The sequence below is a fragment of the Plutella xylostella genome, chromosome 20, assembly GCF_932276165.1.
Source record: "Plutella xylostella chromosome 20, ilPluXylo3.1, whole genome shotgun sequence".
Taxonomy (NCBI): Eukaryota; Metazoa; Arthropoda; class Insecta; order Lepidoptera; family Plutellidae; genus Plutella; species Plutella xylostella.
Window position 1 is genome coordinate 7,779,864 of NC_064000.1, and position 17,810 is coordinate 7,797,673.

The window sequence follows — 17,810 nt, forward strand, 5'->3', positions numbered from 1 at the left end:
GTATAATCGTGACAGTTCTGACATTGCGAAAAAGAGACGCTTAGCTACATTAAGCGTAAGAAAGAAACGTTAAGCTGTAAATGTTTTTTGTCCTTTTTGCTGTGGCGCCTGTTTACGTCAGTTCTCTGTGCCAAACAATGAAACAAATGAAAAATCTGTGCCAAACAAAGGCTGACAGTTACAACAAAATTTTCTAAATGCTATTTATTTTTGATTTGCTAGTGATTTGTGGGTGTTTATTAAGTTTATTAGACTATTATCATCACTTAACGAGTGTGTGACATGGGTGGGTGGATTTTGTTCGGTGGTATAGAGCATATTGAACGAAAACACGATGGAATGATGGATGAGATATATTTTCACATGTAAGTAGATACTATCAAGTTTAACAAGCTTACATTCATCATAGTACTATCTATTGGGTCGATTTTAATATAAAACGATACTAATTTTAATACTGTAAGGTCTTTTAGTATCAGTTTTAAGTAAAAATTACGAGGTACCATATCATAACAAATCACATGGTGTTGCAAGTTATTGAAAATTTATTTTACCCACAAATATTATAGTATGCAAAGAAAATACTAGAAATTGTAACGGACTCGGGTTGGGTTTACAAATGGGGCGCACGAATTCAGTTTTTGTGAAGTTTGTATTTTGTAGAAGTCATTCTCCTCTTTCAAATGAGGTGCCTCTCATTGTGAGGAAACGTTCGTTTCGTTTTTTTCTTCTATGTGTGATTTCTTCTGTATAATATAAAGTTTATTGTATTGATACGAAATGCGTGTTTCTTTTAAAAAAAACCCCATCACATATTTGGCCCACGATTATAATGCTCATGCTCATCCATTTATCTCTGCTTCATAGGTTTCCGACAGAAAAAAAAATTATCAAGAAAATGGATAGACATTACCGGTCGCACAAATTGGGAACCAAAGAAACATACAAAAATTGTGTTCGGCACATTTTGAAGAGGATTGTTTCGATTGGACGAAGTCAATGAATCATACAATCCACTCAGTTTGTGTATATTAAATAATTATATTGAAATCAAATAAGTATGAGTAAAGTTTTTTTTCTTATATCGTCGGTTGACAGGAAAAACTCACTAAGGCTGATTTTTCAATATTCAGATAAATGTTATCTGGGTAATACAAACATTGAGAAACATTGAGACGCAACAGCATCAAAATTATTTCCCAGCAAAACTTTTATCTGGCTATTGAAAAATTAGCCTTTAGTGTCTTTTTCCTATCAACCGACGATATACTCAAGTTTTGTTTTTGTTATTATGATAAGTTAAATTTCCCCATATTTAGGTTTTATTTTTTTGTCGGCAACATCTATGGTGTGAGTGAGAAAGTGAATAGTGCACACGGCGATTGCCAGTCTAGAGGTAGTAGGTCTATGATACAAATAGAAACATCAACATCAACATGATAACTTCAACGTCACCACAGAACACAAACGTCAATAATCAAAATATTTATATTTTTTTAATTATTTTTAATTTAGTCATTGCTGAAACCTCCTGAAACTAGCCATGTCCCGGTACGACCGCGCAGTCACCGTGTTCTCCCCGGACGGACAACTGCTACAGGTGCTCATCAGCATCATCATCAGCCCTAGGCGCCACGGCCTCTACTAGATTCGGGGTGTCATTTACAATGGTCCAGATCTCGCCTCGCCTGCACTCCGCCCACGCCGCGACTCCCCCTCTACTTCTTCAGTAAGAGTCGCGTCGACCTGGGCTCGTATGTAGAAAATATAGGAAGAGCCTCTTTGTCGCCGTCTCGACTTTAGTGCAGCGGGCGGAGGGCCTAAGCGTTCACTGCTGGACGTAAGAGCGTCACAACACTCTGTCCTTGGCTTTCCTCCTCCAGCCACTACCGGCTAGCTGTGGTACATATATGTTAGCAGCGTCGTGAGAGATAAAAGAGATAAAAGTTACATCAGATCGAACTGGAAGACGTCCCACACTTCATCTGTCTGTGCAAGCGACGCTGCTTAAGTATTGTTAATTGCTAATATTCAGTGGTAACCCCACAGGTCCAATACGCCCAAGAAGCCGTCCGCATGGGGTCCACCTGCGCCGGCGTGCGCGGCCGAGACTGCGTGGTCCTGGCGGTGGTGAAGCGCTCGGTGCCGCGGCTCCAGGACCCGAGGATTGAGAGGAAGGTCGTGGTGCTGGACGACCATGTGGCGATGGCTTTTGCTGGTTGGTTTTTCTACTTGACTACAAGCCATACTGCCAGGTAGTGGCGAGCTAGACGAGCGAACCATAGAAGTAGAAAAAGAGACGATATTAGAAAAGACTTTTTTTCTACTTTCATGGAGCGAACCGTATAAAGTTGAAATTTTAGGAAGTAAAAATTTACCCTCAAATTCATAGATACTCGTAGCATTTAAAATTTACAACAAGGTTAAAATTTACTTTGAAACACACGAGTATCGACTCTTTAGGTCGGTCAAAATGTTGAATTCTTATTTATTATCACAACATATTTTTTTTAACCTACTATAAAGTTTCCAAAAGCTTTATGAATGAACTCGGGGGTCATATAGAGCCTTGCAGTATTGTAAGTGGTCCGTCTGAGATGACGCGGTGGTCCTGGCGGTGGTGAAGCGCTCGGTGCCGCGGCTCCAGGACCCGAGGATAGAGAGGAAGGTCGTGGTGCTGGACGACCATGTGGCCATGGCTTTTGCTGGATAGTTTTGGTAGTTGAATAATAAGGCGCAGCGTACCGCCAGTTGGTTGGTAGCTCGCGGCGTGAGCCGAAGTATGTAAAGAAAGAGGTGAAACAGTATTCGCCCGTCTGATTGTAGTGGTGGATTAGTTAATCCTCAACGAAAACAGAGGAGTATCATCGTTCTTAGTGTGTCAATTGCCTAGTCAGCCTAGGGAACTCGCTTCACAGGGTGCTCAGTGCTCACTGCACAGTCAGACTGAGAGGCTGCAGAGCGTCGCTCCTTCATGCATACCTCATTTTACCTACTGATACAGACATCCTCGCCTAGTTAATTATGTAAACCCTAGATGGCTAAATCCATTTGCGAAGTAGGAGCCATGATCAAGTTATCTTATCATTATCCGTATACCAATGAACTCCATTTACAAGGCGTTTAAAAGCTAGTATGACCTGATTTATGACATGCTTGAGGGGATTAACTTCTTCTTCTTATTCCTAGGTCTGCGAGCGGACGCCCGCGTGCTGGCGAACCGCGCTCAGATCGAGTGTCAGTCGTACCGACTCACTGCGGAGGACGCCGTCACCGTCGAGTATATCACTAAATATATTGCCAGTAGGTAAAAAAACTATCTTACTTTATGAATGGTAGAAGACGTGGTGTGACATGCAGCATGCGGCGTGGCGGTCCTTTGGAGACGCATTAACACATAATATTCCGAGTGAATATTCCTGGAATAACATATCAAATGTAAGATTGATTGAGTGATTTACATGATGAGGAAGGTTGAACACATTGTCCTATGGAATGGTCCTCCTTGCGAAATTTTATAAAAACTCAGGTCATGCAATCTCATTGGTCGATTTTTACCTTGCACACCGCTCTACTGCCGCACCCGTCTATGGTTTACATTCGTAATCATTATTTAATTATGAGTTCATGTCGGTTTCAGATCTAAAGCAGCAATACACGCAGTGCAACGGGCGGCGCCCCTTCGGCGTGTCGTGTCTGATTGGAGGCTTCGACCCCGACGGCGGGCCGCATCTGTTCCAGACGGAACCCTCAGGTATCTTCGGAACTTATACATGACTGTGCATAGTTTAAAAGACTCTCTGATAGTTTTTCCTATGAAGATTTTGATAGCAAAAGTAATAAATCAATGACTCTCATTCTCAAAGTTTCTCTATATGGCCTTCGTGACTTTTTATCGACTAAAAACGACTACACCCATGTTTTATAATATGTAACAAGCTTTTTAATGGTATATCCAATGACTATCCCTTAAAATAAGCTATTAGTATCTACCTATAACCTACAGCCAACGGGAAGATACAAGGCTATGCTTGCGGCTTGCGGGTAATGACTGCCCGACAAATTCAACAATCCAAAAACATCCCCAGGAATATTCTACGAGTGGAAGGCGGCGGCTGTGGGGCGGCGGGAGGGGGGCGTGCAGGAGTTCCTGGAGGCATCCTACTCCGCAGACCTGGTGGCCACTGACCAGGGAGCCGTCAGACTGGCGCTGAGGGGCCTGGTGCAGGTCTTGGAGACGGGTAAGCCGGGGTCGCCAGCAATATAAGTGCGAGCCAGCCAATGAAGGCCAACGTAGCGTGGGACCCCCTCCTGCCCGCTGGACCGAACTTAGGCGCATAGCCGGTAGTGGCAGGATGAGGAAGGCCAAGGACCGAGTGTGGTGGGGCTCCTTGAGAGAGGCCTATGTCCAGCAGTGGATGGTTTTTGGCTGATGATGATGATGATGATGATGATGATTATGATGATGATGAATGAAGGAAAGCCAGAGGTGGGAGATCCTGTTCCTCGTCAGTGTTCACTCTAGCCAACCGATAAAGGCAAGACAGAGATGAGGAACAGGGGTTCTCCCCGGCATCGGGTTTGTGGGGTCGCTAATGCCCAAAAGCTCGCCACAAGCTGCCCTGCCGCCTTATAATTATTATAATCAGTGTATGTAAATAAATATTTCTATATTATGTAATATTTGTGTAGTCAGATCTGATAATTAAATCTCCTACTTCATTAACAAATCAACCATGAACTACCTTCCGTGGTTTATTTTATGTCCTTTTCAGTGTCACATAAAACATATACACATAAAATTATATCAACATAATCATTACAAAACTCAATTTATAACTGCATTGCGACTAGATACGATTGAGTGTGTATTTAATGGCACGCGTAGCACAGTATGGCTGGGACAAGATATAAATGACAGCTAGTCGCAACAAATTGTGTGATACCAGTTGTCCTCACAAACGCTAACATGGCCAACACGAAATAATCACTACAAGATGTGAGTTACAATTTTGACAGCGAGATTGGAAGATTTGTCTTATTTCCTAACATGGGTGTACCAATTGGTCCACACATGTCTCAGTTTGACATTTGTTTAGGTAGCATTTTATCACTCAAATTCGAAGGTGGTGATAACATGTGACACAAATTATTATTTGTTTAGTTTTTGTTAATTTCATCCTTGCTCTACAAGAAGAGATGCAGGAAAGGAAAATTACTATAATACTTATAGGGAGGATGATCCGGGACTCTAATAACCCGTTGAAAATGCTTTAAAAACAACATTTGTCAAAAACACACATCCTCTTTTTATTTGACTAAAATTATATATAATATTACTTATACGTAGCGGTGTTAGCTCAGACGGGTAAGCGCCCGCCCCTCACGGAAGAGATGTGGATTCAAATCCTGTCGCTGACATGTGCTAATAAGTTAGATAGATAGACATTAATTTGTTCCACTTAAACATTTGTACACTTAAATTAAGAGGCGAAATGTGTGTGTTGAAGCAGACCAAAAGGGAAGCAACTCAGAGCATATGTTTGCCCTTAGGAACAAACCACAGATTTTCAGTTGTCTCCCATACTTATACTTTAAGTTTGCCTATTCACGTCAAAGTATGTAGGTAATGAAGTGGCTAATTGAATAGTTTGAATAATAAATATAGAGTTCACGAAATGTAAATAATATAAACTGTACATTGAATACATCTGGCACACCGGGCAGTCAGCGACTCATTCTAATCCTTCACCACAGCGACAAACCCTAGTCGGGCTTTATGATTTATCAACAACACGTGAACAACACACTAACTGAGATGAAGTGGCTAATTGAATAGTTCGAATGCTAAATGTGGAGTTCATGAAGTGTAAATCATATAAACTGTACATTGAATACATCCGGCACACCGGGTAGTCATCGACTAATCCTTTCACTACAGTGACAAATCCTAGTCAGGCTTTATTATTTATCAACTACACACTAACTATAAAAAAATAAGTGGGTATGCTAGCATGTACTTACAACTATTTTAAATGGTTATAAAAATATAAAATTTTCTTTAGGTAAGTAAAACATTTATTAAACTTTTAATTCATAAATTATAAAAAGTATACTATTTCACACACCATAAAAGCATATTAGGTATTCTTAGTTATCAACTATCACAATAATCAGTCTGAACTTTGCAAATATCAGTCATCAAATGGGTCTCATAGTATGTATGCCAAGTTTTTCAACTTTTTCAGTTCGGTGCCGCTCCAGTTCATTGTTTCACCACAAGGTTGCTCATGTCATCTGACCATCATTCAGCACCACCATTCACCATTCAGGTGGTTTCTGCCAACAAGAGCTCTCCAACCGTGTCTAGGCCATCAATTTCTGACCGGTTTTGACCATCTTCCGTCTTGCCTACAAGCCAATTTCAATGTTCTGTAACAAACAAAAATGTTTCATTAGATTTTAGTTATACTTATGAACTAAGATTATGACTCCTATTGTCATCTTCATCATCATCATAACCCATCACGTCCCCACTGCTGGGGTACGGGTTTCCTTCCAATGAAGGAAGGGTTTAGGCCTAGCCGACCAAGTAGTGCCATGTGAAAAAAGTTTTTTGAGTTGTTTTGTGTGCATATGCCCAATTATAATAACATGTCACGGGTACTGGCACTTACCTACTGTTTTTTCCTTCCATTGATTATATAAATATTATTCAGTCAGGCCGTGGGACAAGCATCAAAGATGATATTCTGCTGTGCCCGTCAGGATCCTGTCCGGGCTTTTTTCTCAAGGCCTTCTAGCTCCTGGGTCCGGGTAGACAGTGGGTGGGTCATCAGTCAGGTGGCATGCTGTTTTTGTTCTTCGTCTCAGGGATCCGATGCATCGACGGCTGCCGATAGCAGGAGCTCCCAAGGAATCTGAGCGTGCTTGGTCGGGAGCAAGCTTGGTCGTATATCATTTGATGAGACGATGTCCAAGAAACTCAATAAAGTAGTTTAATGAGCCAATGTGAATCCATGGGGTAGCGCAAAGCAAAGTAATATTACCAAAATAATACACTCGAAGCTCTCGAAAGTAGGTACCAAACAGTCAAAATTTTCTTCAAGTTTGACGTTTGGTGACATTTTAACTGTCAAAAAACCATAGACAATACAAACAACAACCACAAATGAGAGATTTTCGGAAAAAAATAACATTTGAAAAACTTATTTGCACAGAGCAGAAAAGTTACAGTGTCACTGGGACTAATGCCCAATCACATTGAATCACACAAATAAAACGAGTCCCATGTACACCCTATGCTAACATTTAAGACTGATATCAAAAAGTGACTCAATTTAAACAGTCACTTGACATGTTGTCTTATTATGGCCATACTAGCCGTGCTGGTTTATGGCCAATGACTAAACCGGCTTAACTTGTTACCCTTTTAATTGATTTGTTAATTATTTTATGCTCACTTCACCTGTTAAAACTGGCGCCATTTAATTCACTATTTATAATTCTAGAATATAACAGATCCAGCTACTTATATGTATAATTATAGTCATAGCGCTTTGGGTCCCAAACGACTGAAACAATTTTTATGAGCATGGTTAAAGGAACGCTCACTTAAATCATCATTCCCAATCAAAATTCGTGGGACATTATGAGATGATGATTAAATTTATAAATAATTATAAATGCATTTACAGCCGTAACATTAATTCTATCTACTATTTTCAACAGGCCAAAAGAACTTAGACGTGGTAATTATCAAGAAGGACCAGCCTATCAAGTATTTAGACAGGAAGACCATACACGCATACATCAAACAACTTCAAAAAGAAAAACAAACAGCTGACGTGAAGAAAAAGAAGTGAATTCGTTTTCTTTTCACCCAACGGCACCGGAAGAAAGGTTTATTAGGTTTTAGATGGTGTTTTTTGTATTTCTTTATCATTATGTTCTTATTTACCTATTTTATATTTTTTTATTAATTTAAGTAAGTATAGGTGTACCTATATTTATGTTTATTAAACTCAAAAATTATAAATATTCGTTTAATTAATCAGGTACTAAAACACACGCACTCACGCCTTGTACTAATGTACTCCCTTGCGGGGTAGGCAGAGGTGCATTGCTGCACCCACTTTTCGCCAGTGTTATGTTAGTCCCAATGTAATAGGGGGCGGGCCTATTGCCATTTTACGGGCACATCCAAGACCCGAGAACAAATATCTGTGTTTAAACAAATATCTGCCCCAGCCGGGAATCGAACCCGGGACCATCGGCTCAGTAGTCAGGGTCACTAACCACTACGCCATTCGGTCGTCAGGTACTTATTATTATTTTTATTGCAAAGTTAATCACTTCCTTTGCATTTAAGCTGTTTATTTAAATTATTCACCAATGTAGTAGAACGTTACCTGAAACAAAAAAAAAACATAGTTTTAGGAATCAGTAGGTAAGTCCAAAAGGCGCCATCTACAAATTCCAATCCAAAACACAATAACTTCACGCACACGCACAACAAGCAATGAGCGCGACGTGCGTGTCTGCCAACCGCACGACCAATAAGCGCAGTTCTTATTTAAATATACAGATGGCGTTAGTAGTATTTCAAGAGCGCAAGTTTGGCCTACTATCAGTCAAAGATAAGTGGATTATTATTATTTTATCTTATCAGTGCGTGAATGTGTTATAATATGAATCATTCATTTCAGTGGATACTCAAGTGGAGTTCCGTGTAGTGATACCCACCTAATATATTATCCTTTTTATGATATTATACATATATTTACTTAATACTGGGTAGTTATAAACACAAGAAAAAGGCAGAAAAGATTTTGTTATAAATCTCGTTTCTATTGGAAATTTTAACACCACTGACATTTGTCATGACATGATATACTATACTCATGATTCCTCGAATCGGTTCCAATATTACAAACACACAAATATCCGTTTTAGAGTTCACCGAATCAAAACAATAACAATGAAGTTCAAAATCAATTCAAATCAAATACAATGCAATCAAATTACACAAGCATTATATTCTATTTATAACTATATTGCAGTGGTTCTCACATACTCAGCAGATTCAGTTGATTCACTGGACAGAGTTTTATTACCGTTGGTAAAGGATTAGGAGGCGGCACAAATTGACAATATTCATCGAATGAAGATTGCGCAAACGTCATTTGGATTAAAAACTGATTGCACAATATTATTGTAGGTCTAGTTCCCCTTCCCTAGATACCATCAGTCGCAGACTTCCCAGGGTCGTAATGTAAAGTACAGTTGATGCGTCATTAGGGGAAGCACCTTTCGTACACCATGATAAAGATAAACATAAAGGTAAAGATATGGATAAAAGATAAAATACTCTTTATTGCACACAAAAATAAATAGTTTACAAACATAGAACAGAAAATAAATAGCACAATCTGCGGCCTTATTACAGAAAGTAATCTATTCCAGACAAGCACATAGATAGGAAAAATAAAGTTAATATAAACCATTAACCATGCACCATGATGAAGTAAAAATATCATTCAACATTAAGTATAAGTAAGTAGGTACCTATAGGTAAGTTACGATTTCACACAGTTCTGATACTTCTGATAATGCAAAAAATCTATACGATTGTTGGTGAAGTGTGTGTTCAATCGATTATGAGTACTTATTATAAGTATTATGACTCAATGTTTACGTTGTGTATTAGGAAACGTTTGCTGTAACTTACAACCAAGTTCATTCTTGTGGAATCAGTAATATTATTTGTACTATACTTGTCATAATAGTATAATGCCTTTGCTTAATTAAAACTGTCCTTAATTCGATCTAAAAATAAGCCCCTTCTAAATAAATTTCACATTGCCATGTCTTCAGCCATCCTCAATCAGCCACTACAAGCTACTTCTATTTTCGATTTGTTTTTTTGTTCATATAAGTAATGTTTCGCCGAGTGTTCTTAGCTATATTTTATCAAAATCGGCTTAGCTGTTCAAAACAGGTAAAACTTTGAGAGGTGACTGTCGGGGCGTTTTTGACGTGGTTGTGTTATTTATTTACAGGGTTATGAAGTTACGGTGATTACTACTTTAGTAGTTTAATAAGCCGAAATGGGACTCCTGGGCTCATTCTGAACAAAATAATGTAGTTACTTTGGAACATCCATAGGTCACTCCCATTTTAACTTTCCGTGACACTTTAATTTAAGCAAACCTAAGTTCTTTCAAGGTTTGTGAAAACCTATCCTATATGAAAATAGGAGCTACGCTACCACAGACAGACTCACAACACACACAGATGCGTTAAAATTATAACACCCTTCTCAATGGTCGGGGATAAAAATGATCTGTAATACGAGCTACGTCATCATCACCGCAACATCCATTCATCAGCTGTGAGTGACCGCGACGCAAAACTTTTGTCACGTCTAAGCGTGCGCGTCTTGCGCACCGTGCTAGGACTTCTGAATGAGTCCCGGAGTCTCACCTGTTCTTCTTACTAACCAACTAAAATGGTAACCTTGTCGATAAACAGAGGTTGTGATAAAAGCTTCATTATTGCAGTTCAACATCCATTCATCACCTGTAACTATCAGCTGCCGAGGAAGTCTTCATCAGCAGTCCGCCGGCTACTTTAATAAAGATCTTCGCGCCTTTTAACTGTTTGATTCGCGATTTCCTCAAATTAGGTGTTTTTTTAATGGTTAGAAGATTTATGGATCCTTTTTAGATAGGATATAAGGAGAGGCTGTTTTACGGTATTGTGTATTGTACTATGTATCTTGAAGATATATCAACTGTGCGACACCTATATCACTGATTCAGCCTAGCTTAGGGTCGGATGGCCGTGTGTAAGATGTCCCCTCACATTTCTACAGGTGCAGGTCTCACATTTCTGTGATGTTCATGGATATTTATAACAGCCTGAAGATAGAGTTAGTTCACTAGATTAGAGGGATATAGCAATAATATACGTGGGTGGTCTGAAAAGTTTCCGACCTAACATAGATAAAAGATTTTTTTTCTTAAAATTTATTTTTATTCTTCTACATAGCCTGTAAAACAGGAATTAGGCGGCGCTAAAACACGGATTTATTGCGCCTAAACTGGGCCAACAGAGCATTGGAAATGTTCATTCGAACGCGTCGTTGGTCTGACGTTAGCAAACGCGGCAGCCAACGCGCGGACAGCCTTCTCATGCCTAAATCTTGATTTAATATGTGATAAACACGTTTTCTGGACATTTTCATTGCCTCTGCTATCTCTCTCACTTTAATTCGGCGGTCGTCTAACACCATTTGGAGAACTTTAGCGATGTTATCGTCAGTAGTTACAGTTTTTGGACGTCCCGAACGTTCATCATCTCCGAAGCTCTTACGGCCACGTTTAATTCGGCTGCCCAAAATTTTACAGTGGTAAATGACGGTGAAGAGTCCCCGTACACAGAATCTAACTCATCTTTGCTTTGGGTAGGGGTATACCCTTTCAAAAACCAATATTTTAAGACAACTCGATACTCGATTTTTTCAATTTTCACAGAAATGCTCACATCGACTCACTCAAACGACTGTAAAATAAAAACCAAGCGTCAAAAATGGCTGAAACTTTGAAGTGTTGCTGTCAAAAGATGCACAGTTACATTCCCTGACTTTAATTGATTTGTGCTGCCATCTTCACGTTGAGGTCGGAAACTTTTCAGACCACCTACGTACAAGCTTCGCACGGTGGTTATGTGGGTAGGTTCACATCACTAACATTTAACATCCAAGACCCGAGAGAAAATATCCCCGGTCGGGAATCGAATCCGGGACTCCCAGCACAGCAGTACGAGACACTTTAGAACCACTAACCCATCCGGCGGTCGTCCTTTTAGCATTTATGTCTGAATAATAGGATTACTTTCGCATTCATAAGGTTTCAATTCTATGATGACATGATTTAAATAAAATAAAACGTCCATTACTAAATGCTGTTATCAATTAACATTTCCTGTTCGGCATTGATTGGATTAAGTTAAATAGTCATTGAAATGGCATTACTAAGTTTCATTCAATGTAAATAAATCGTTATGACAATTAATAAATCAGCTAATTGAATATACAACGTGATCCATCATCATCATCATCGGCCATAATCGTTCAAGGAGCGCCAGAACAATCTGCACACCTAGCACGGGGCGCAAGATGCTCACTTCTTGACGTGACAAAAGATTTCCGTCGCACTCGCTCTCGAATGCGCGCGATGTGTGTGAGCGCAATGAAAACTTTTGTAATGTCTTGACGTGCGCGTCTTGCGTCCCCTGCTAGCTCTAGTGTACTCTACCGACACGATAAGAACAACTATTACTTTTAGAGTGTCTTCCTTCCAGTGTAGTTATTTATATCAGTTCAATACTCCAGGAAGGCGTAAGTAGAATGTGTTGAACGGCTGAGCACTTCAGAATGCAATATTTTTAGATAACAAAGTTTTAATTAAAAACCGACTTCAAAAAACCACTAAAACGTAAGAAATAATTTAAGGTTTAGACAAATCCTAGGTCACAGTATAAATATACCTAAGCAGGTACTGTTCTTTTTTGATGTTGGTGCGGTGACAAAGTAGTTAATCTGAAGAAATATGGCACCAACTTCAAAAAAGAACAGTACCTGCTTAGGTATATTTATACTGTGACCTAGGATTTGTCTAAACCTTAAATTATTTCTTACGTTTTAGTGGTTTTTTGAAGTCGGTTTTTAATTTTTTTAAATTATTATTTTATTTTATTATTTTTAGTTTATTTGCAATAATTATCAATCAAAAGTAAGATGCAAATGATACCAATATGTCCTACTCGTTAATACGAATCATTCAAGCCCAAACACGAGGTAGTTGCTATATACCGTTGAGGAGTTCCCTTGACTGCCTTCCGTTTCCATCATCAGATCAGCTCAAGGTCACCATCATATCTTTTTGTTATAATAACAATATTTACGTTATAAATTTCATAAGAATCGGTTAATAAGTGCCCAAAATGGAAATTTATACCCCAGTTTTTACCCCTTTACCCACCCTTGGGGGTGAACTAAAATTCTGAAAAAAAAATGGGACCACCCCTGAGCTCAACCCAATACATCAAAAAAAGAATTTTCAAAATCGGTCCATAAATGGCTGAGTAATCGATGAACATACATAAAAAAAAAAAAAAAAAATACATACAGACGAATTGAGAACCTCCTCCTTTTTCGAAGTCGGTTAAAAAGGAATATAATTTGCCCGCCAATTTTGGATACATTTAATTTTAATTAAGGAAGAAATTTTCATCGATAGTTCTATCATGGAATCTTTGATTATACATATTATAATCAAAGCATGGAATAAGTATCAATTCATTAACCATATCTTTCTTCTTTGCCACCGCGGTCTGTTAAGAACATAATATAAATCTTGTTTAATAAAGTTTTAAATCTATTTTTGGAGTACGTATACCATGTCGATAAATTAATTTAATTTACATAAATAGCAGAAAATTATAAGTAAGTACTTAATATATCTATGTAACTAAACTTTCTCGACTCGTAATACCTACCTATATACAATATACATACCTACTTAGGTATATTAGATATCGTCATAATAAGTCATTTAATAATCACTACTTTGATAGGTTTAAAAAAGTTTATTGCTCTATTAACAAACATTTTATTAGATTAGGTATACGATAAGTATACCTATTGCCTAAAGATACCGTATCGTACTCGGTAGATTAAATACTTATTAGACAACCTACCTAGAGTTTTATTTAAACAAAGACGAAATACCTTTTAATAGTTGCTAGGGCGGAATAAACAAAGGGATGTTCTGAGTGATAGAAAACAAGTACCTATGATAACATTTTACAATCGTTTATTAACAGTTATTACCTACTTTATTTTTATAAAGGAATTTTTACATAGTGTTCTTGTGACTAATGGGTTATGGTTATGGTGTTAGTATATTCCAATATAACCCCTCGTTAAACGTCAAAGAACACTTCCTGGGGCGCGATTCATATCTCAACCGAAATATTTGTAAAGCGATACGAACGAGTTACGAGATGAAATCCGCAATGTTCAAAAACGCGATTCATAACACACATACTTTGATCTCGTTTTCATATCGCTAGTTCGTATTTGGATGGCTTGAGTGAAATGAATGAAACTATATTTTTTTAATTGCCATGCAAAAATAATAAATACTACCACTAATTGTTTTAAATAATTTTGTTCCTACAAACAGAGGAGCACCTATGATTACTGATTACCTAAGTTCCTATAGTGTAATAATTGTTAACAAAATATTGTATATATAAGTATTAATAATTATACAAAAGGCTAAAAGCATTTTGTACCAGCCAACCTATAGGAGAGAATATGAGAAAAATAATAAGACTTTAATCTTTGCCATTATCTGTAGCTTTATTAAGTGGTAAAGTAGGTCCCTTTACCACTTAATAAAGCTACAGATAATGGCTTTACTACCTATATTTTTTAGTATTTGTGATAATTCATAGAATTTATTAGTTCTATCAATAAATAAAATATACATGCATTACAATGTGTTTAATTCATTAACTTACAATTTGCACACTGAGGGAATGTGTATGCTTTCGGTTAAAATATTCTTCCTCATTCTGCAAGGGCCTCAGGCCAAAACCGCCAATCAAATAAATATCACTAATACAAGCTTACTATAAAGGAAAATTACGAATTCGGTAAAGATGGAAACGTATCTCGTAGGGACGGCTGTCCGGCTGAAAAATGGCTTGAAGATCTTGGAGAGATGCGTACATGGTCAATTTCACTGTTAGTAGTAGGTATTTTTTCTGAAAACGATCTAACAATTTCACCCTTTTTTTCGAAAGTTTAAAATCGCTTTAACGTCAAAATAAGACAGATAAGCGATATCAAAAAATTCAAAAAAAATGACATGAATCGCGTCATTCTCCATTCCGTTCATTCATTTTGCGATCTCGAAACGATCTTACTATGTAGCTTGTTTTTAGTGCCATGTGAATCGCAATTTCATAGCTCGTTCGTAAAAATCTGAAAACGAGATGAAAACGAAGGTGTTTTTTGTGACACGAATCACCCTCCTGAAGTGACAGTAGTTTGTAGAATGTAATATAATATACTATGTATACCTACGTCAAATTAATATGAACAATTGTAGATAAATAAAACCCTACTGACTACTGACAGAATCTATTACACCTGGGTCGGAGCTATGTGTGTACAGATAAACGACTAGCACCCCTCTTTTGTCATCGCCGGTTTCTAATCTAGTGTCACGGTAAAAGCTAAAACCTACTCACATACACAACTATTGAGTTCACAACGTGTAGGCCCCCTACTTGATGGTCGAGTGAACTTGCTCATGATATTATCAGTTTAATGCTCACTTTGCCTCATATCTTCACCTGGCCAAGTAAAGCGAGTTACTGTCCATTACGAAAGCGAAGCAATAACAACAGAGGCTTTATTACTTAGCTGAATTTGAAAAAACTGTGAGAAATAGTGCTGACAAAGAACTATTACTAGGTACTACAACTTAATACTAAGTGGTACTTTTGTACCTAGTCAAACTCACAAACCGTCAACGTTCGAATGAATAGGTGGTTTGTTAGTTTGGCAATGGCAAGGTACAAAAGTGTATTATGTAGTTGCTATAATATGGCTGACTGTACCTGGTCTACACTTCGGAATATTAAATAAAGTAGAATGTAATGCCGGCTACGCATGTTGTATGCGAATGATAAGAATGGACTCGTAATTTCTGCAATAAACGTTCGGAAAGAAGATATGCCTGAAAATAGGCATGAAAATAGCTCTTTTCATGCCCAGGGAAAGGTGCTTCCTTGCTACTCAAATGCGATTAATGATATTTACCCTATAATAATGAAGGAAAAATCAATCTTAGCCCAATATCAAAACAATATCCCGCGCGCGTGTGTGTTTGTTTGTACCATAGAATAGTAAGAGTACTCGTTATTCTATGGTTTCTACTAACACTCGGGCAACGTTCAAGCGGTTCTAAACTTCAAGATAGGCCACCGGCCGACATATTAACCATCAGCACTTGTAAAATAATAAATATGAAGTGCACTTCATCAGAGCATGCTCGTAAATACTAAAGAGAATCATAAACAGTCTCGAGATAATGATAACAAGCGGGACCACCCAGATATATTCTAAGGTCTTTTGGGCTTTTTGAAAGCTGGAAACTTATTTTGAACGACTTTGTTCCCTGGTAGGGTAGGGAAGGAAGGGGTAACGGATGTTCGTATGTTGTTATACGGGTAAGTATACGTTTGTCGAGTGGAGACCACAAACAGGCAAGCGCAGCGTGGGACGCCCTATGTCTAGCTGGACTGATCACCTCAGACAGGAACAGGTAGTGGCTGGATGAGAACAAAGTAGTCGTAGGGCCTCTCCCTACATCCAGCAGTGGAGGATGGGGTTTTCGATGCCCGGCCGGGGCCTAGGTACATTATATTAACTCTTTGGGTTTTCAAAATCTGTGCTCTTTGATGTCTCCAATCCGCCTGCCTAGCGTGGAGATTATGCCAATACCCGTTGACCTACCTAGTCTATGCAAGGCTAGCACGGGGCGCAAGACGCGTACATCAAGAGGTGACAAAAGTTATCCGTCGCGCTCGTTATCGTGGCTGCGTGCAAGTGAGCGCGCTGCCAAACTTTCGTCACGTCTTGCGCCCCGTGCTAGCCCTCATGGAGGAGGTCCATGTCCTGGAGTGGACTGTGTGTGTGTGTATCATCAATGGAGAGCTGATAAGCGGCACCCACGCGGGCTACGATCGAGTTGATTCCAATCACTGCCAGACAATTGCATTCAATTTGCAAGTCTAGATAACTATAATTTATTGCGACGTTAATGAGACAGCTACCTACTATAGTATTGGTGAAATGTTTGAGCACTTCAGAAGTACCTAGGGGCCGTCCATTAATCACGTGAGGCTCAAAGGGGGGGGGGGAGGGGGTACTGAAAACCTCACGAAACATCACGAGGGGGGAGGGGGGGTTCTCGTTAGACATCACGTGTATTAATTTTTTGTCAAAAATTAGGTATTTCTGAGCCGATATTTTGGACGGCGCAAAAAATTTAACAATTTGTTGTATGACCTATATTTTTTCTAGTCAAAAATTGCCTTTACATAGACTTCCAAAAAAATACACGTGATCCAGGGGGGGGAGGGGGGGTTGGTCAAAAACCTCGCCAAATATCACCAGGGGGGAGGGGGGGGTCAAAAAATGAGAAAAACGACCTCACGTGATTAATGGACGGCCCCCTACTCTAACTACCATAGATTTAGTAAATGATAAATGCTCCGTAAACAAGATGAAATCATGCGTAGATGAACCCTGGGCTCTATTGAATGAAAATTGCAAAATGAAAAAACTATCTAAGTATAAATAAATTTATGCACATCGAAGTGGATGGATAATGAATGACCTATGCTTCTCTGATTTGGGATAAAAATCTAAACCTTTTTTCATTTAGGTGGGTAGGTACTTATCGTATAAATAAATGAACACGTATCGTACAGTTCTGTTAGTTTTTACAAAAAAAAAGCCACCGTTTACAAAAACCTGTCACAACATCGTTCTAATCCACTACGCGACAAGAATGGCATTCTTGATAGTAAAAACAACATTAATCCATCTGAATTAGTCCCGTGGTTACAAAACGCAGCCGTGTTTTTGCACACATTACATTACCGAGGCGAGACCCGCATTGCATTCAGTCATTCTGAGAATAATCTGTATGTATTTATTCATA

General features: G+C 38.6%; 1 protein-coding gene across 1 annotated transcript; it reads left to right on the top strand.

Moving 5' to 3' along the window:
* Positions 1-1,525: 1,525 nt before the first annotated feature.
* On the top strand, positions 1,526-7,974 carry LOC105383440 (proteasome subunit alpha type-7-1; the record flags this gene model as incomplete). Its single annotated transcript, XM_038109653.2, has 6 exons — positions 1,526-1,600; positions 2,050-2,218; positions 3,190-3,303; positions 3,641-3,754; positions 4,089-4,241; positions 7,732-7,974. Coding segments are annotated over 6 exons (759 nt in total), but the record flags the coding sequence as incomplete, so codon positions are not given.
* Between the last annotated feature and the right edge of the window lie 9,836 nt (positions 7,975-17,810).